The 17,292-nt window shown below is 41.8% G+C and overlaps 1 protein-coding gene across 1 annotated transcript in view; it reads left to right on the top strand.

Annotated features, from left to right (window-relative positions):
* Positions 1 to 17,292, top strand: part of LOC142955456 (copine-9-like) — a 158,601-nt gene that overhangs the window by 127,694 nt on the left and 13,615 nt on the right. The window contains exons 16-18 of the mRNA XM_076096971.1: positions 1,714 to 1,895; positions 8,888 to 9,015; positions 15,232 to 15,334. Of these exons, the coding sequence (XP_075953086.1) occupies positions 1,714 to 1,895; positions 8,888 to 9,015; positions 15,232 to 15,334 (413 nt within the window). The remainder of the gene's footprint in view (positions 1 to 1,713; positions 1,896 to 8,887; positions 9,016 to 15,231; positions 15,335 to 17,292) is intronic.

Raw genomic sequence — 17,292 nt, 5'->3', positions numbered from 1 at the left:
GTGTGGTGTCGTTCAGAAGCCCAGAAGGAAGATGTTGCACATTACATTTATTGGAGGAAATTTAGGTAAAAGCTGACATTCAGCTGTCGTCACTGTACAACAGTAGTTCCCAGCTAGTCACCGTAATGTTGTTAATATAAAACATAATTCAAATCAAGCAGTTCAGCAGAATAAGAATTTGGCTAACATTAGCACATTATCTCTGCTCAATGACTGCAGGTCAGAGTGCCCTTAGCGCTTTTGTTCAAGCTAGATTCATAACTGCATGAGGAAAATATTTGACCATGGAGCTGTACTTCAATGTTTCAGCAGGTAGAATGTGACCTCCAATGTATACCTCAGATATTCAGAATAAAAGTAGTTTATATTAAACATTGGAGCATGGGAGGGTTCATTCTTAACCATGGACACAGTATAGATAACCTGAACTCTATTTTTGTATCCTGCATTTCTACATGATTTAGAAAAGAAGCCCTCAGAGACAAGTAAGAAAAACAATCTAGAATGTTTCCTCTCCTGTAATTATGACGGTAGGACTGGTGATAAAAACAAGTTCCTTAGTTATTTAATTCCTGAAAATGGAGGGTTTCAAAGTTTCATAATCATTTTCATTGTTTTAAGTGTTTGTTGTTGTAATACTTATTTTGGCCACAAAAGGCTGAAGTGCACCACCAACCTGTGTAGTAATTAGGACTAAAAGCTGCAGATAAGTGCCGATTAAAATGCATATATGCAAAAAAGAAAGAAATGACAGTAATGTTACATAACTTGCTAATACACAATGACTGCATGGAGAAATTAAAACTCACCTGGATGACAACATGAATACTTTGTCATATTTAGAACCAAGCGCCCAGGAAGAGCTCCGGGCTTTGAAGCAAATTTGACATAGTGGCCAAACGGTGGATTTAGAATATCTGGGGTTCCGTCACGAAATGCATTGGAAGCCTTTTTCCCATCGACTTACATCGGGAAAAAGAGACGTCGGTTACTCAGTGGACTTTTCTTTTAGGTAAATCAACTTCCCAGCAGGAACACCTGAATAGCCCTTATTTGAATCATGCGCTCATAGCTGAATCCAGAGTTACAGTTCTTCCTTCATTCATGTGATTGAGCCCGAGAGCAATGGTTGGGCCAATAGATGGAGGCAGGGTTAAAGGAAACGCTGGCGCACTTGCTCAATGTGCCCATGGATGCCAAGATCTACGGATGATTTGGGTAATGTCTTCTGAATTCTACTCTGAAGTTGAACTTTTTTTGCTTCAAGTACCACTCTGACCAAGTTTGCCACACTGCTGTATTGTGATAAGTATACATTTATACAGCTTTGGAATTACATTTAGGATGGACAGTCAACAGTTGTGGAGATAACACTTTATCTTTAGGATTCGTACCAGAAATCTTATTTTTGGTTGCTGCTCGTTTGTGTCTCGGGTAAACGTGATGCAAAAGAGCAAAGAAATGCTTTTTTTCCCTCATGTATCATATTTTCTTGCATGCAAAAAATGTATACAAATAGGACCACATCTACCTCAAAACCTGTAACTTCCTGTGTCATGTCTACATGCATATTCTGCCAGTATTTCTGGCTATAGACTTATTTCATTCATGTGCCATGCATTAACTTCAGTGAACATGACTGCTATGAATTCACCACGGTCCTGATTCTCTGAAAAGTATTTGTTCGTGTTAATATGGTGCTTCTCTCTCCAGGTAACCCGTCCCAGCCCACCTCACTGCACTACATGAGTCCGTACCAGATGAACGCGTACGCCATGGCTCTGAAGGCTGTGGGTGAGATCATCCAGGACTACGACAGCGACAAACACTTCCCAGCATATGGCTTCGGAGCTAAGCTTCCCCCGGACGGCAAGATCTCCCACGCCTTCCCACTGGTAAGAGACAGTTTTGTTGTCTCTGTTTTAGTGCAAAGCATTTTTGTGATGCTCAGTGAGAAGGTACTTCTGCTTTTCGACTAAATACTATACTAACAGACTCTTCAGTTGATGATCTGTTTTCATACGTTAAGCACATTTCTTAAACAGCAGCGAAACAACATTACCAGCTTGAACTTTCTTTTTTTTAAAGGTTTAACTTATGTCTGGTTTGTATCAGCTCTGATTAAATCACTGCCAGGATGTAAAATGTGTCGATCTTGAAGGTCTCGCTGGCCACTGATGTAGAGCCCGCTTCGCTTTTGGACTTTATTCAAGGCTGACTTTGGCCAAATAGAACACTCTGTAGAGCCAAACACAAAAGAAGAAGAAAATTGTTCCCTGTGTGCAACAGAAACGCTCTGCAATCGTGTGAGACCTCTTGATGATGGACATTGACTATGGGAGAACACTTTGTGGACTGCACTTGAGTGCTCTCCACTTTGGGGCTTTTTTATGCTTCCTCGTGGCAGAGCTGTGGCTGGAGGCATTATGCTTTTGCGGTTCACCATTTCCATCCCGTTCTCGTGAACTTAATATCTCAGGAACACCTGGAGCGAGTTTCTTCAAATTTGACACAAACTTCCACCTGGACTGAAAAACAAACTGATTAGAATATGGTGGTCAAAGGTCAACGTCACTGTGACTTCACAAAACACGTTTTTGGCCATAACCAGGCAGCAACCGTTTCTGAAAAGCGAAGCAAATGCTGGAGTGTCTCGAACCTGCATTCTCTCTAATGACCACCAGGGGGCGACTCCTCTGGTTGTATAGAAGTCTATGAGAAAATGACTCTACTTCTCTCTTGATTTATTACCTCAGTAAACATTGTAAACATGAGTTTATGGTCTCAATCTCTAGTTTCAAGTCTTCTTCTATACAGCAGGATGTTCATTTAGTACATTATGGTCCATTTAGAGTCAAACAGACCATAAAGCAGAGTATGCTTTAGGGCGGAGCTACCTTGTGATTGACAGGTCGCTACCATGACGTTATCCGGTCTGAGATTTGTTTGTGTTTTCATCTTACAACGTTGACCCTTTCACAGTGTGTTTTCAGTTCAGGAAAGTGTATTATAACATTTTTGGTTAGTAGAAATGTCTTGTTCAGCAGTTGTACTAAGCTCCAACCTCTTAAGTCACTTCTGGTTGCGAAGAAAAACACAAATTTCACACAAATGTCTAATAGGATAAAATGATGAATGATGAAGCGATAAAGTTTTTGGATCAGATCAGAATAATCCCTCTACTGTGCAGTTCCTCTCAGGTCTACGTAGCGTTTTATTCTGTAGGATGGTTCAGTTTTTGGGTTCAGGTTTTATTAACCCCCATTTCTATTGCCGCAGCAGGCTTCGTTCTTTTCTCTGACAAACCAACAGACACGGTTACCAACTAGCTGGTGAAAAGAGTGGAGCATTCAGCCGCCCAAGAGCCAGATATTTTTCCCAGGAGTTGGTGGATAGGACCCGAGAGCCCCCCACGGGGGGCTGTTTTAGAGTGTATAGCATTCAGCGTGTCGTAGAAAGCATTTTTCATAAAGAAATATGATTATTGCTCCAGACATATTAAATATCGAATTAACGGGAAAAGTCTGAGCAACATCATCATACCAGCCATTGTAAACACTGCAAACACAATTATACATGAACTAATATCATATCTGGAAGATATCTAGAAGATTTGCCACAATTTTGGCCAAAAATCGACGACCTATGCTCTCTCTATGGCTCTCTCATCACGGAGCAACGATCGCACATGGCGGATGAACACATGCAGGAGGGGCACGATTCGACCCGGAAACGCACAGCGGCGTCGAAATTACTCTCTTTCAAACCATTCAAAAGTTATGGGTATACATGCCAACATCAGCCACATGTCACGAGAAAAAAAAAATGGGTAAAAAAACTTACGTTTTGACGGTTTTGGCGATGTAAAACGGATTTATTCCAGCCTATTTCGGCACAGCTCTGCCCACCATGTTGTGCTGCATGCCTGTGAGTGAGATCAATGCGCTCGCGGAAGGAATCACAACATGGCAGACTATTCTGTGAGGTGGAGCAATCCATGTAGAGAGGGGGGGTTCGCCCTGCATTTTGCGATTTTTAGTCAGTAAACAGACCCGGATGGCTCCCGTTGGACTATCCCGCATCTAAAAAGCTCTCACACGAGTAAATCGGCCTTACCAGCGTCACATAGACACACATTATGAGCCATTTATTGTTTTGAATGACAGATATGACTGTCATTCAACAGATATGACTTGATCATAACTGCTCAAAATGATTCAAAATGGTGTCAAACTGATTTATTAGGATTATTGAACACTCTTAGTGATAAGAAAAGTGAATATATAGTTAATATTTAGTTATATAGTATATAAAATTTGTATACAGCAATGCAACAGCTGGTTCCGAAAATCTAAATTTTGATTTTTATGACCATTTATGCTGGCCTGCTTCACTCAATCGAAGTAAAATATGTTGTGGGGACATGTAAAACGTGTTGTTCTATGTCTGTGGCGTATTTTTAGGCTTGCAGCTGCATTATTTAAAAAAAGAAGTTCAATACAAGTGCTTTTTTTCAGGTGAACCTAGAAATTTTTCAATTTGAGCTGTGCCATAAGTGTATCAGTTATTAACCAGTAACATATACACAATATTTACACAATTCAACACATCTCACAAGTGTTACCAGTATTCTAGCATCAAAATTATTAAAATAGACCTTGTAGTTAGAGCTGGGGACTCTCTTGAGTATGGGTATGCAATTTTTGAGCAGAGGCCTAAAAATAGGGCTAGGGTCCTATGGGTTAAAAGAGAGCTAATAGGAGAGTATAAAAGTAAAATGAACATTCTTCAGGTGAGTAGAGAGAATTGTGGTTTCTCTTAAATACTTTGTGTACCCCGAGGCCGGATAACTAATCATGCACTTTCCTCGGGCCCCCGAACCTTAGGGCCCCTGATTTACTGTGTGTTAAATAGTTTGTAGTGATTTGATCAATGGCAAAATGGTTTAGCAATATCTACTGCTAAAGCACAGCGTAAACCAACATGATGGTGGTTTCCGTTGGCCTCTGCATTGTTAGGATCCTGTCTCATATAGGGGCCCTTTGTTATTTCAGATCAGTTGTTGTTTTTTCCAGTGCATACTTCTAAATATGTTTGCCTAATCCAAATACCACAATCTAATTGAAACAGAATCAACGTTGGCTGTCATTCAAAGACTGCAAACTCGCTTCAACCCCTTAAACAAAATCCCATTTGAACAATAACTGTTATCATATACAGTATTTAGGGCATGTTAGAATCATCTAAAGGGCCCTTTAATCATTTCTTCTTTGTTTCTTAATACAATCACAGCCATATTTAGACAAAGCAGCCCTAAGAGTTCTTGGTGTGTCTGAGGTTGTTGAGCCTAAGCTACCGTGAGATGTTGTATTGAGTTTCCTTTTAGCTAAATGCTCTGAGTGAATTTGAGTTCCCTCTGGTGAACAGATACAGTGTATATGTGTGGGACTTTTATTGTGAAAGGTAAGAGCAGAAGGAGTGGATCTGGTCTGCACTGCCTTTGTCGAGGTTGAAAGGAGTAATAAACTTTGCTGTCGGTGCCTCGGTGTTGTTGTAAAAGGTTGTGTATACGTTTTCAATATGTCCGTTTCCATTCACGTGATTAGTTGACACCTTTATTCCCGTTAAGAAAGGTTCAAAAAAATCGAACTCGTTCCCATGTAATATTTGCGTTCCGTGTAAAAGCATTAATGACAAAAACAACAGTTTGAAAAAACTATTTAGACGTGGGAATTAATCGCACAAAAAAAACACCAACTCCCCGGTGTGTAAAGGCCTCTATCCTTGGATTCCAATCAACTGTATTCAGTAAGGACAGTAACTTCAGAGGAAGCGAGGAGAAAAGTGGGAGAGAGACGAACACAACAAAAGGTTCCAGGGCTGCAGGATGAGATTAGTGTTCTTAAGTAATGAAATAATATGGCCATATCTTCTCACATGGGTGTAAAGATCTCAATGACACGCCTCAGCTCTTTCATTAGTGGACCGGAGGATTTTTTTTTTTTTCTCCGACCTGAAACTGTCGTTTTCAATCAGGTTTGTCAAATCCCATGATCCTCCTTGCTCCCACCCAGACAGAAGTCAGTGGTGGGCGAGAGCATCGGCACGCAGCCCATCTAGATTCATCAATCTGTATGACTTTGCTGCTTTCCACGCGAGCGGTCGCTCAATCAGCTTTCCCAATTAGAGTTCACCCCGGCATGACAAATCTCGGCGTCGAGTCATGCTAAGGCAACTCTAATTAGGAATCTATTGTTCGCAAACCGCTCGGGGTGCGTCTGGAGTTCATCAAATGTAAACTTCCAATATCTTGTCTCATAATAAACGGCTGGCATACGGATCCTGAGAAAAAAAGAGAATTCAACATGTGCAGAAGTATACTGCTTAAAGTGAGAAAGAGAAGCAGCACTTGTATATATTAACTCCAAATAAAGAACTTTAAATAGCTCACATTTGCAATAAATTAAGAGTAAATGTTCCTTGAAGCGGTCTCTCCCTCACAAGGACAGTAGATCCAATATTTGTTGTATTAGAGTAAAATGTTTTACTGCATAGCGCCTCTCTTAGTGCTTAATTAACTGACTTTTGAGTCTGTTTTTGATACTTTTAAAGAAATCCATATTACAAAAGAAAAACCCCAGTCTCGGGGGAAATAATTAAAAAGCGATCTTGGAGGGAGATACCAGAAAGCCACAGAGCGTGAGCGTGAACCCGCCTTTGAAAAAGAGAAGATGATGAGCCTCCCACAGCCACCATATCGGGTCGCTGCCAGAGAAAGTCGGACAAACGGTGTTTCAACAAAGATGCAAATAGTAGAATGTGGTTGAAGTCAGGTGACATGCAGCGGTGAATCATTTGCATGCCCTGTGGATGGAGGTGTGCTGTATTCACGTGGGGTATTTCTACTTTATTCAGCACAGAAATGTTTCTCTCCGATCTGAATACCAGTAATACAATGCAAATAAATCCCACCAGGGACCTCCACTGTGGTAAACAAACACATAAGCTGCCTCCGTGTCACGCTGTGCGATGATTCCATTCAAGTGGCGTCTGAAGCGCCGACGCAGTGTAAAATAAGAAAATGTGGCGGATTAGGATTCCGACACTCTTTGTGGTGGGACAGCTCCGAACACAAAAACAAAATGAAGTATTCATGGAACCTTTATTCAACCACCTTTAAAGTCACTGGGACGTCTGAAAACTAATGAGCGTCCTGGTCCGTTATTTTTCAAATTCATAAGTCTGATGGAGTTATGTGCCCTTTCTGTGGCCCCCAAGCTTATCACATTACATTTATAAGACAGAAACTTTGTTTGTCTACATGAAAGTAAGACAGCATTAATATGATCAAGGAGATTTCTTTATTCTTCAGAAAGACAGGCTGAAGTGTGTTTCCAGATAAACATGCAGCTCTGTCTGGATTGAAATAGTATTGTTGTAAGGTTTCTGCAGAAAACAAAGGGCTGGACCCCAATGCAGGGAGACACGGGAAACAGAGGGTTGGATACATGTGGGTTTAATGGTAACAAAAAAGTATTCAACACAAAAACGTGTGAATCAAAAGTCCAAAGAATAAGTCACGAAAACTTCATGAAAATAAAACAGGGAACACGGCAGAGGGGAACAGACACGAAACGTGTCAGGGAGACATGTCAGGGAGACATGTCAGGGAGAGACATGTCAGGGAGAGACATGTCAGGGAGACATGTCAGGGAGAGACATGTCAGGGAGACATGTCAGGGAGAGACATGTCAGGGAGACATGTCAGGCATGTCAGGGGGAGACATGTCAGGGAGACAAACAGACCAGGTTACACCAACGCAGACTGAGGAGGTGCAGGTAATTGAACGCAGCAGTGTATAATTAAGATCGTCCCTCATATTTATAAAGAGACCGGATGAAACTCTGTGTACAAACGTATAAACCATCGACTGTTTGTGGAACAAACAGTAACGTCGCTGTGATTTATGCCTGGATGACGCTATTTTGAGTGTTGATGTAGCAGCTACAATGTTAGCATAGCCTAGCAATAATCAATCCGAACTCCATTGAGAAAACAAGCATTTTAAAAGTGGCCTTTTTCATCTTGAGGACAGACTTCAGGGTGAATTCAGACTTTTTACAAATCGGCATCATGATGTAGTTATTTCGGCATCCATTTGATCCGTTTACTGCAGTTAAATCACAGATTAATGTCTTCATTTTGGATTGACACAGCTGTAGTAAACCTGCCGTCGTGTGGTTTGCTAGATACAGTAAATACAGGTTTGGATGATGTTTTGAACCGAGACAGGTTTTCCAACCATTTGGGAACATTTACAAAGCAGCAATAGTTGTTATTTCGGCCATGAGACGTTGTTGGTATCTACATGGACGTAAGCCCCTACCATCTCCAGTCCGTCCTGACAATCCACTTTTGTCCATGTCGAGAACACCCAGGTGGGAAGAGGTGATTTGACCTTGTCTCGGGAACGAGGGAATGTCCTTATTGAATATTCCCTCATTCCCTTTAATATGCAGCTGATAAATCTGCAGAAACTGCTTGTGGCCAACATGTCAACATGGACCATAAACTCTAAGGAATGTTTTCAGCACCTTTTAGAATCCATGCCACGAAGAACTCAGGCTGTTCTGGGGCAAGGAGGTTCGGGATCCTACCCAGTACTAGAGAGATGTGGCTGTTTATCAAAAAGCAAGCACAAAAATCCCAGTGGAGCCAGCAACTGTGGTTTAGCCGAAGCAGATACCATGAAATATATGACATATTAGCCCGGGTCATGCTGTATTGACAACTAGAGTTGATCATGCCATGACAACGACTCCTTATTGGTTTCCTTTCAATAGGTTTGATGTATTCTTTTACATACTGAGTTTTCTCTTCTTGCAGAACTCAAATACAGAAAACCCAAACTGTGTGGGCATCGAGGGTGTACTGGAGGCGTACTTTCAGAGCCTGAGAACTGTTCAGCTGTACGGCCCGACCAACTTTGCTCCCGTTGTCAACCAGGTGGCTCGGTGAGAGATACACACACACACACACACACACACACACACACACACACACACACACACACACACACACACACACACACACACACATACACAAACACACACATGCTGAAGGAGACACATCTATTTCCTGTACGATATGTGTCACATAATCTCTCACACACACGCTCATACATAATGTCGCTCATACATAATGTCGCTCATACATAATGTCGCTCATACATAACATCTGTACATTTCCATAAGTTTCATAAGCATGTGTCACTTATCCTGTGGCCTCATGGGAAGGCAGCTGTTTATGTATGCATGTCATGAATGCAAACAGAGAGAGGTGACTCGGTGACAGGAAGCAATCGACGTGATGAGCAACTCGCAGAAACTGTCAATCATCCCTGTTTTTGTGGAGAAATCACCGCTTACAATTTATGTTTCCAGTCATTCCAGATGACATTTACATTCAACTTAAACTGTCTTTTCCTTAAGTCCACCCCCAACACTTACATACACACCCACTCTTCAGCAAGGTTCCCCCACAACCATAACGCTCATAATAAGTGGCTTAGAGAATACATTACAGTCAGCTCAAACTTCCCATGCTTTAATGAGAAGCCACAACTGGCCAGGGCTTTTTTTATTTTAAGTGGAGAGTGGAGACCTTCTCCTCAAAGGTCTCCCTTCTCTGGTTTAGATAGCCTCAGGAGTTTAAAGTCTGTACTCTGACCTGTCACTCAATACTTGACACAATTTGCCACAAACGTCACACCACTCATTATTATCAGCCAAATTAAATCACACTGCTATCTCACTCTATAGTACAATGGTGGCAGAATCTCCAATGTCCATTCAGTATGAATGTCCATCAGTCAGTTTGGAAATCATAAAAAGGCGCGCCATGGAGTCTACGTTAGGGGGCTGTTCCCCAGAAACATAAAGAAAGCTCATTTCCATCACTGAAAAGTGAATAAGTTGTTTAATTAAGATAAATTCTGCTCTCTCTTTCTCTGTCTGACATTGTCTCAAACATCCTCTCCCTGCCCGATCGTATGATCTGAAATACACATGAGACAACATACTTAGAGACGGCGTTTCCCACAGGAGAAACTGGTGGGGGGACCTCGGAACCTGTAGGGGAGTCAGGGGGGCATGCTCCCCCGGAAGAGGATTTTGTACATTTTAAAGTTAGATGCATCAATGTGGTTGCACAGAGAAAAGGTGAGGTCTATCTAGGTTTGTGCTCTAGTCTAGTCAACAACTTCATTATAAACACATTGATTGTATTAGCATTCATAAAATGGTCCTTTTTGTAACACTAACACAAACTATCACAATCAACTGTGATCTAGTCTCCGCAACTCTCATATTACATTCTAGTTTTCTACATTGTAGTACACAACAAACTCAAATAAAAAAATTATAATAATGCAATATTGCGCAATATTGTCCACCCAGACCAGTAACAGCATTGTGCCTCAGTTTTGGATTACTTTTTTATTTTTTTAAGGTGGGGTTCAAATACAAATCATGCATTGTTATTATTATTATGAGTCATTTCGGTATATAGTTAAAATATTATATTGTAAATGTTATTTTGTATATTTTGTGGGCAGCTAAAGATGTTTGTTTTTACAAATGGTAAGTCCCGTCCATCATGTACAGATCATTTTGTAAAATAAATAGATACTCATAGCTTTCTGCTACACCCCTATTACAGAGTTAAAGGTTCCTTGTGGAGTTTTTGACCTCAAGTAGCGCTATAGAGCCTTTCCTTTAAGTGGGAATCTGTTTAAGTGTGGTTAACACAGAGCTCCTGTTAGTACATGTACATCTCAGCCAGCGCAGATTACCACTAACATTGTTGCTTCCAGCAGAAAGCTGTATTTAATTCCAGTGTTTTTGTCAGAGCAGGGTTTCGGACACTAAGGCACTCAGGGCACTCCCCATAGAGCATGTCACTGTCACCATAAAGGTTAATGATACCCTGCTCTGTAAAATATGCCAACCCCTTTAGGGTTGGCATATTTTACACAGAGCCCTGGTGGTTTTTAACTGCTGGGGGCTTCGACTCTTTCTCGAATCACATCGCAGTAACTCTGAATCTCAGATTTGTGCTGCTTTAAAATGGCAATAAAGTTTTTGTTATTGTACGGTGACTCTTTATAATCAAGTAAAAATCATTGTCATTGAACCCTGCGGGGCAACTGTGGCTCAGTGGGAGAGCGGTGCGTCCTTCAATCAGAGGTTCGACCGTTTGATCGCCGGCTCCACAAGGCCATATCGATGTGTCCTTGGGCAAGACACTTAGCCCCAAAAGGTTCCCGTAGGATGTGCCTGCGGTTTGTGAATGTGTATGAATGTTGGTTAGTTCAGATAGACAGGTGGCCTCTTGCATGGTAACCCCCGCCATCAGTGTATGACTGGGTGTGAATGGGTGGAAATGGATCCCGCAAGATAGATGATGGGTCATTTTCCTCACGCTTATTAGTATCATTGATGGTTCACTGAACAGGCCTACAGGGTACAGGCCATGCAGGGGCCCCTGGACCAAGGCCTCATTATGAAGTGACTGCTCACATTTCAATTAGGAGAGACAAGTCAGATGAAGAAAAGGTAATTGTTTATTATTAACAGATGATATGGGATGATAAAGTCTTGACAGAGTCTTAGGAGCTTGGACTCTACAGGGAGGTTTGTAATGGAGGGGCGTCTGCCCTGAGCAGCAGCAAGATAACCCCACGTGGAGCCCAGACACTGGTGGTGGTGGTGGCTGATAGAAAGCTGATGAAGCTGATGAAGACTGGGAGGAGATGGGGAGGTGGAGGGTTGCGTAACAGCAGCATGAACGTACTGAAGGTAGAGAGACAGCAGCAGATGATGATAGACTAACGGTGTCATTGTTTTGTTGTAACATACATAGGTATGAAGAAGTTATCAAACCGTGTCTTCCTGCTCAACCCTGCAGCACATCATCCTTCAAGCTCTTTTTTAAAAACAAATACAATTTGACATCTTTATTGGAGCACAGCCGGTGTTTAGTGGATTTTGGCTTGTTATTACCTGCTATTGTATTTTTAGCCCAAAATGAATCAATAATTGAATACGTCCCCGTTGCGTGTGATTGTGGTTGCATAATCACATGGAGTGTAGCAGTGCTGTGTTGTTCAGATGTGGGCTCAAGAGCTTCAAAGCTCCCAAACTTCATTTCCTTTCCTTTTTTCTCTCATCTTTGTGTCGTTTTTTTTCATGTCTCCAGATACTTTTCCTTTGTGATCATCAAATGCACCTTTTTTTTTCATTTCGACAACTCCATCTATCCTCCCTCTCCACTGACACTGACTTGCTGTCCCTCTACATCCTCGTTTCATCTGCTCTCCCCGCTTCCTCTCTGGCTCGTCCTCCTCTTTTTCCTCTTAATTAAACGCCCCGTCCTTCCTTATGTCGATCCAGCACTTCCTGTTCAGTCTTCCTCCTCTTCATCCACCTCTTCTTTTTCTGTTGTCATCCATGTGGGAGGTTTAGAGTAGCGTTAAAGAGAAGGAGAGAGGAGGAGGAAGTGGCATGGTATAATCCATATATACGTAAATATACACGGCCACCCGCAACAACTCTTGCCATTTGCAGTAACTCATTGGAACAAGGATCATATTTTCACAGCCAATGAATTGTACACTGCTCCTCTCCAACAGTAAGTGTGTGTTTACACGTATTGTATTTTTTGCTGCTTCTGTGGTCCAACTTTTTGTCTCTGTGCACTTGTGTTTTTGCCTGACACCACTGTGTGTCTTTGTGGGCAGAAAAGGATTACACAATTAGTTAGACAGAAATAGCCTAGTGTGTACCATCAAATCTACACATTCTGTAGAAGATGATCATGTGACTTAACACATCATTATTTTGTTGTAATTGCCTTAAAGTAAAGACAATTAGAAAACTATGCTGGTCACTGGAGCTCTTGTTTTGGAGGGTCTTTCTTTCCAGTAAAGCTAGAAAATTGTGTTTTCAAACTTTCATGACATCTATGTAATATTGCACTGCTGCTGTAATCAATAAGTAAAGATGAATATTATTGTGCTAGAAGCATTTACAACAGAAGAGCCACTCCCATAAAGAGAGAGAAGGCCCAGAGAAAGGCAATGGCTCCTAAAGGACAACAGGTGTTAGGGAAGATTGCTGCGGTGCCGAAGCTTAAAAGGCAACCGGGAGGTTTGTTCTTGTTTCACCTGCTGATACACTTCCCCGTTATTCTGCAGAGACAGAGAGAGGGTGGAAAATAGAGAAAAGATGAGGGATGGATGTGGAGACAGACATGATGACAGACATGGAAGTATACAGCAGACAGGAAGGTGCAAAGAGAGATAGAGAGACAGTTTGCCATTTTGCCTGCTCTCTGCCTCGGGCCAGACTGAGAGTGTAAACCAATCAAACGGTGAGTCTGACAGCAGGTCTTCCTTCTCCCTGCTGGGATCCTCGGATTACCAGCTACACACTCACACACGGTCAACTTATGTTCCTAAACATGTGCACTTTCCCCACTTGAGAAGGATTGATGAGTCTACCCGAAGGATTTTAACTGGATTTCACTCAATGACCAAACAACTTTTCCTTTTCCTCCTTTTATTTTGGTAGGTTCAGCATAGTAGTTTATTCAATCATGAATCCATTGAAGCCATTTTACGATTCAGCCATTTAACCAATTAGGGATTTAGTGTAGGTGTCAAGGGAGTTCGGGACAGGACCCACGACTCTTAACCGTCCTCGAGCCAGTAGGGGCCACTGAGGGCGGGGCGACCGTGGCTCAGTGCTAGAGCGGGTCGTCCTTGCGGCTACTCCATGTGGATGTGTCCTTGGGCAAGACACTGAACCCCAAATTGTTCCATTAGGCTGTTCCTGCGTTGTATGAATGGGTATGAATTGTAGTTAGTCCTGATGGGCAGGTGGTACCTTGCATGGTTGTCTGAAGCCATATTAACCAATCGTTGGTTGTATTCATTCAATTACATAATACAGCTGTGGGCATTGGAGACGCACCTGGCGGGGATCTGCTCTCTACTGAGTGCACCTGTCTAGAACCACAAAGCCTTTCCTAAACCTCACCAAGTAGTTTTGTTGCCTAAATCGAACCGAGTTCTTTCCTGTAAACATGTATGTTTACTTTGAAAATACAGTGTATGCATTGTGACGGCCCCTGCCTACCTTAAAAGAGTACAAGTGGGGTTTTGGCAGTTATTTGTTGCTGTGTCCCTGAAGGTGTCACAGGAACGCGGTTGCGGCAGAGTGCCGGAAGCAGAGCACCTGGTCCTGGAGTTCCTAGAGAATAAAAGCCCTAGTCCAGTGTTGATCTGGTCTCTCCTGCTCACCTGGACTCATCCCCGCCAGCGTCTGCCCGTTTTGGCCTTGGTTTAGTCTTCTTTGGTTTTCCCCCTTGTTTTTACGTTTACATTACTGAAGGTACTGACCGACACACTTCACAATTGTAGCTATTTCTTTATTTTTTATTTCGTTATCATAAATACTTTTAATTTACCATCACCCATTGTGTCCTTTTCCATATGTATCATGGCCTAGGCGCCGGGTTATGACAGCATACATGTAACGGGCAGAAACTGACACATGCAAAACTGACGTTAGAAGGGTAGAGCGTCATGGTTTGAAACAAACGGCCACTGTTGGGGAGTTGGGAGTGATAAAAGTTCAGAATATGGTTTGAGCCTGCTCCAATATTACTGTTGTCAGTTTTCATCAAACCCAGAGGAACCTGCCTGATTTCTGATCCCATTATCTGTGCATGGTAAGATTATATCAACCACCAACAAAATGTTTTCTAATCATCTGCATACAATTACCCCATTCAGAACCCCTATTACACCTGCACCTCAACAACCCAACTTTCCTGCAAATACTATACTATATCATATATATATCACTCTTCATGTGCACTAAAACATACTTATTTGAACTTTCTTACTTTAATTCTTGCATTCTTATGGTTTTGCAATTCGGGGACATTGCCACGATTTGTCACAAAATGAAAAAATAAAGGTCTGCAAATTCAATTACTTTTGTAGCACAAAGTCAGGCCAGTAATGCATCAAACGAACAAAAATCACATTGCTCTCAACGCCTTGTACCGCCACAACAGAAACACAATGCTACTCTGAACTTTGTCGACGCACATAGGTCAGTTAACCCAACCCCTTTGTGTGTGTTTGTGTGTTCTCGTGGTAGGTGTGCTGCAGAGGTGACTGACGGCTCCCAGTACTTTGTGCTGCTGATGATCACAGATGGCGTCATCTCGGACATGGCTCAGACCAAAGAGGCTGTGGTCAATGTGAGTGGACACAACACTGCACACAAAACGCATCAAACGGACAACTCATTAATGGGTTCGGCATACATTTAAAGGACTACTTAACCCATAAAATGACCATTTGTACATAATTTACTCATCCTGTGTTACCTTGAATTCTTGAAGAAAACGTTTCTTGCATGTTTTTGTAGCGCCCTGCTAATTTGTTTACATGTGTTTTTTTTTTTAAATGTCTATAAAACAGTACTTTTGCATTTGTGTTCATAGTTTGGAAAAGTACTTATGTGTCCAACAGTTCGAGTTGCCCTTGAACCTCTCCTGTCCTTATAGTATTGGTTGGTCAGGTATCAAATGTGTTGCCAGCCAATCAGAAGAATCTGATGAGACTCTGGGGTAACCTACCGGGTTCTTAAGGGGGCGGGACTAAGGACCGGGACGCGCGAAGAAAACAAAGAGAGAGCGGAGAGGAATGACATGGGGCACTGTTGTTGTTAACGTCAGAAACACGGACACTTGACAATGTGAATACATAGTAGAGAACTGAAAAGATAGAATAGAAGTGTTTAACAGGAAGCTCTAACTGTAGTGAGGTTTTCTTTTCGGGGAGACGAGAAGGCGGACAGGACAGTCGTGCTAAGGGCTCAACGCGGATGTTCGTGGAGTAACGGTGCGGCTCTGAAGAGGAACTAGAAAATGCATTTCCTGCTAAAAATGCGTTGGAATGCTGAAAGCTGAAATGAATCGCAAAAACATTGCTGAAAATAGATATCCAATTTAAAAAAAATTGCAAAAAGCTTATTGCTTTTTGCAACTTGTTTTGAATGGGATGTCTATGGAGAACATTTTCAAATCCTCTTAAACTTTTTCAACTTTCAAATCCTTCTACTTCCTCATACTTTCAGCTACAGACACCATTTTAACTTTTAAATGTTGAGAAAACCCTGATCTATTGCCGCATAATTCAGCTTTTTGATATCTTTTACACTTTCTGAACTGCAGCAATTTAACTTCTATGATTTTTTCAGTCCTTTTCTGACTTTATAATGGGTGTGTATTGTGCAGCTTAGAGTGCGTGATGTCACTGCTAGAGTGAAGAGCAGCTTGAGATTCTTGTGAAAAAAACATTTGTCTTTTGCCACTGTGTCCACAATCTTCACTTTTACACATTTGGCACAGAAGCCTGTAATTGAGAGGAAAACCAACTTTCTGCTCCATAGAGACCAATGTTAAATTTTACTTCAAAAACATCTTCCACAGAACACGGTACCCCATTTCTAGATCGCCAGTTAAGCCACATTTTTTACACTACAGACACAATTTTTACAGGATCTGTTCTTCAACTCATCCTTCCTCTCTTTTATTAATATCAGAGCAATAGGAGCTACGGTTATGGGAGTTTTGAGGATTTGTTTGAGAGGTGTTTCCCTGTTTTATCTCCATGAAAAGGCTGCAAGGACACAGGTGTTTCTGATTAAGCTAATTAGTGATGTTGATAAACACACAGACTCACAGACACACACTCCTCTCCCTCTATCTCTCTCTCTCTGTGTCTCTCTCGCTCTCTCTGTGTCTCTCTCATACAGTCATTCAGGTTCTTAGAGATCTTTAGAGGATCCCCCCCCCCCCCCCCCCCCACACATACACACCCCATTTTAAAATAAAAGCCCCACAGAATGAATTCTAACTGAAATGCTTATGATGAAGCCTGACATTTAATAACCTGTTTGTGTTTATCTAACATTATGAGTCCATCTCTTCTCCCCCCCCCCACACCCCATTTCAAAATAAAAGCCCCACAGATTGAATTCTAACTGGAATGCTTGTGATGAAGCCTGTCATTTAATAACCTCTGTTTGTGTGTTTCATACTTTCTGATTCTGTCTCCTCCTCCTCTCTCCCCCACCCAGCCCCACCCTTTCAAAATAAAAGACCCATGGATTAACTATTTAAACGTTAAGCTCAAAATTAGGCTTTTTTGT

This window comes from Anarhichas minor, unplaced genomic scaffold (genome assembly GCF_050575085.1).
Source record: "Anarhichas minor isolate MPS153535 unplaced genomic scaffold, ASM5057508v1 ptg000023l, whole genome shotgun sequence".
Taxonomy (NCBI): Eukaryota; Metazoa; Chordata; class Actinopteri; order Perciformes; family Anarhichadidae; genus Anarhichas; species Anarhichas minor.
This window is presented reverse-complemented; position numbering and strand designations above follow the sequence as displayed.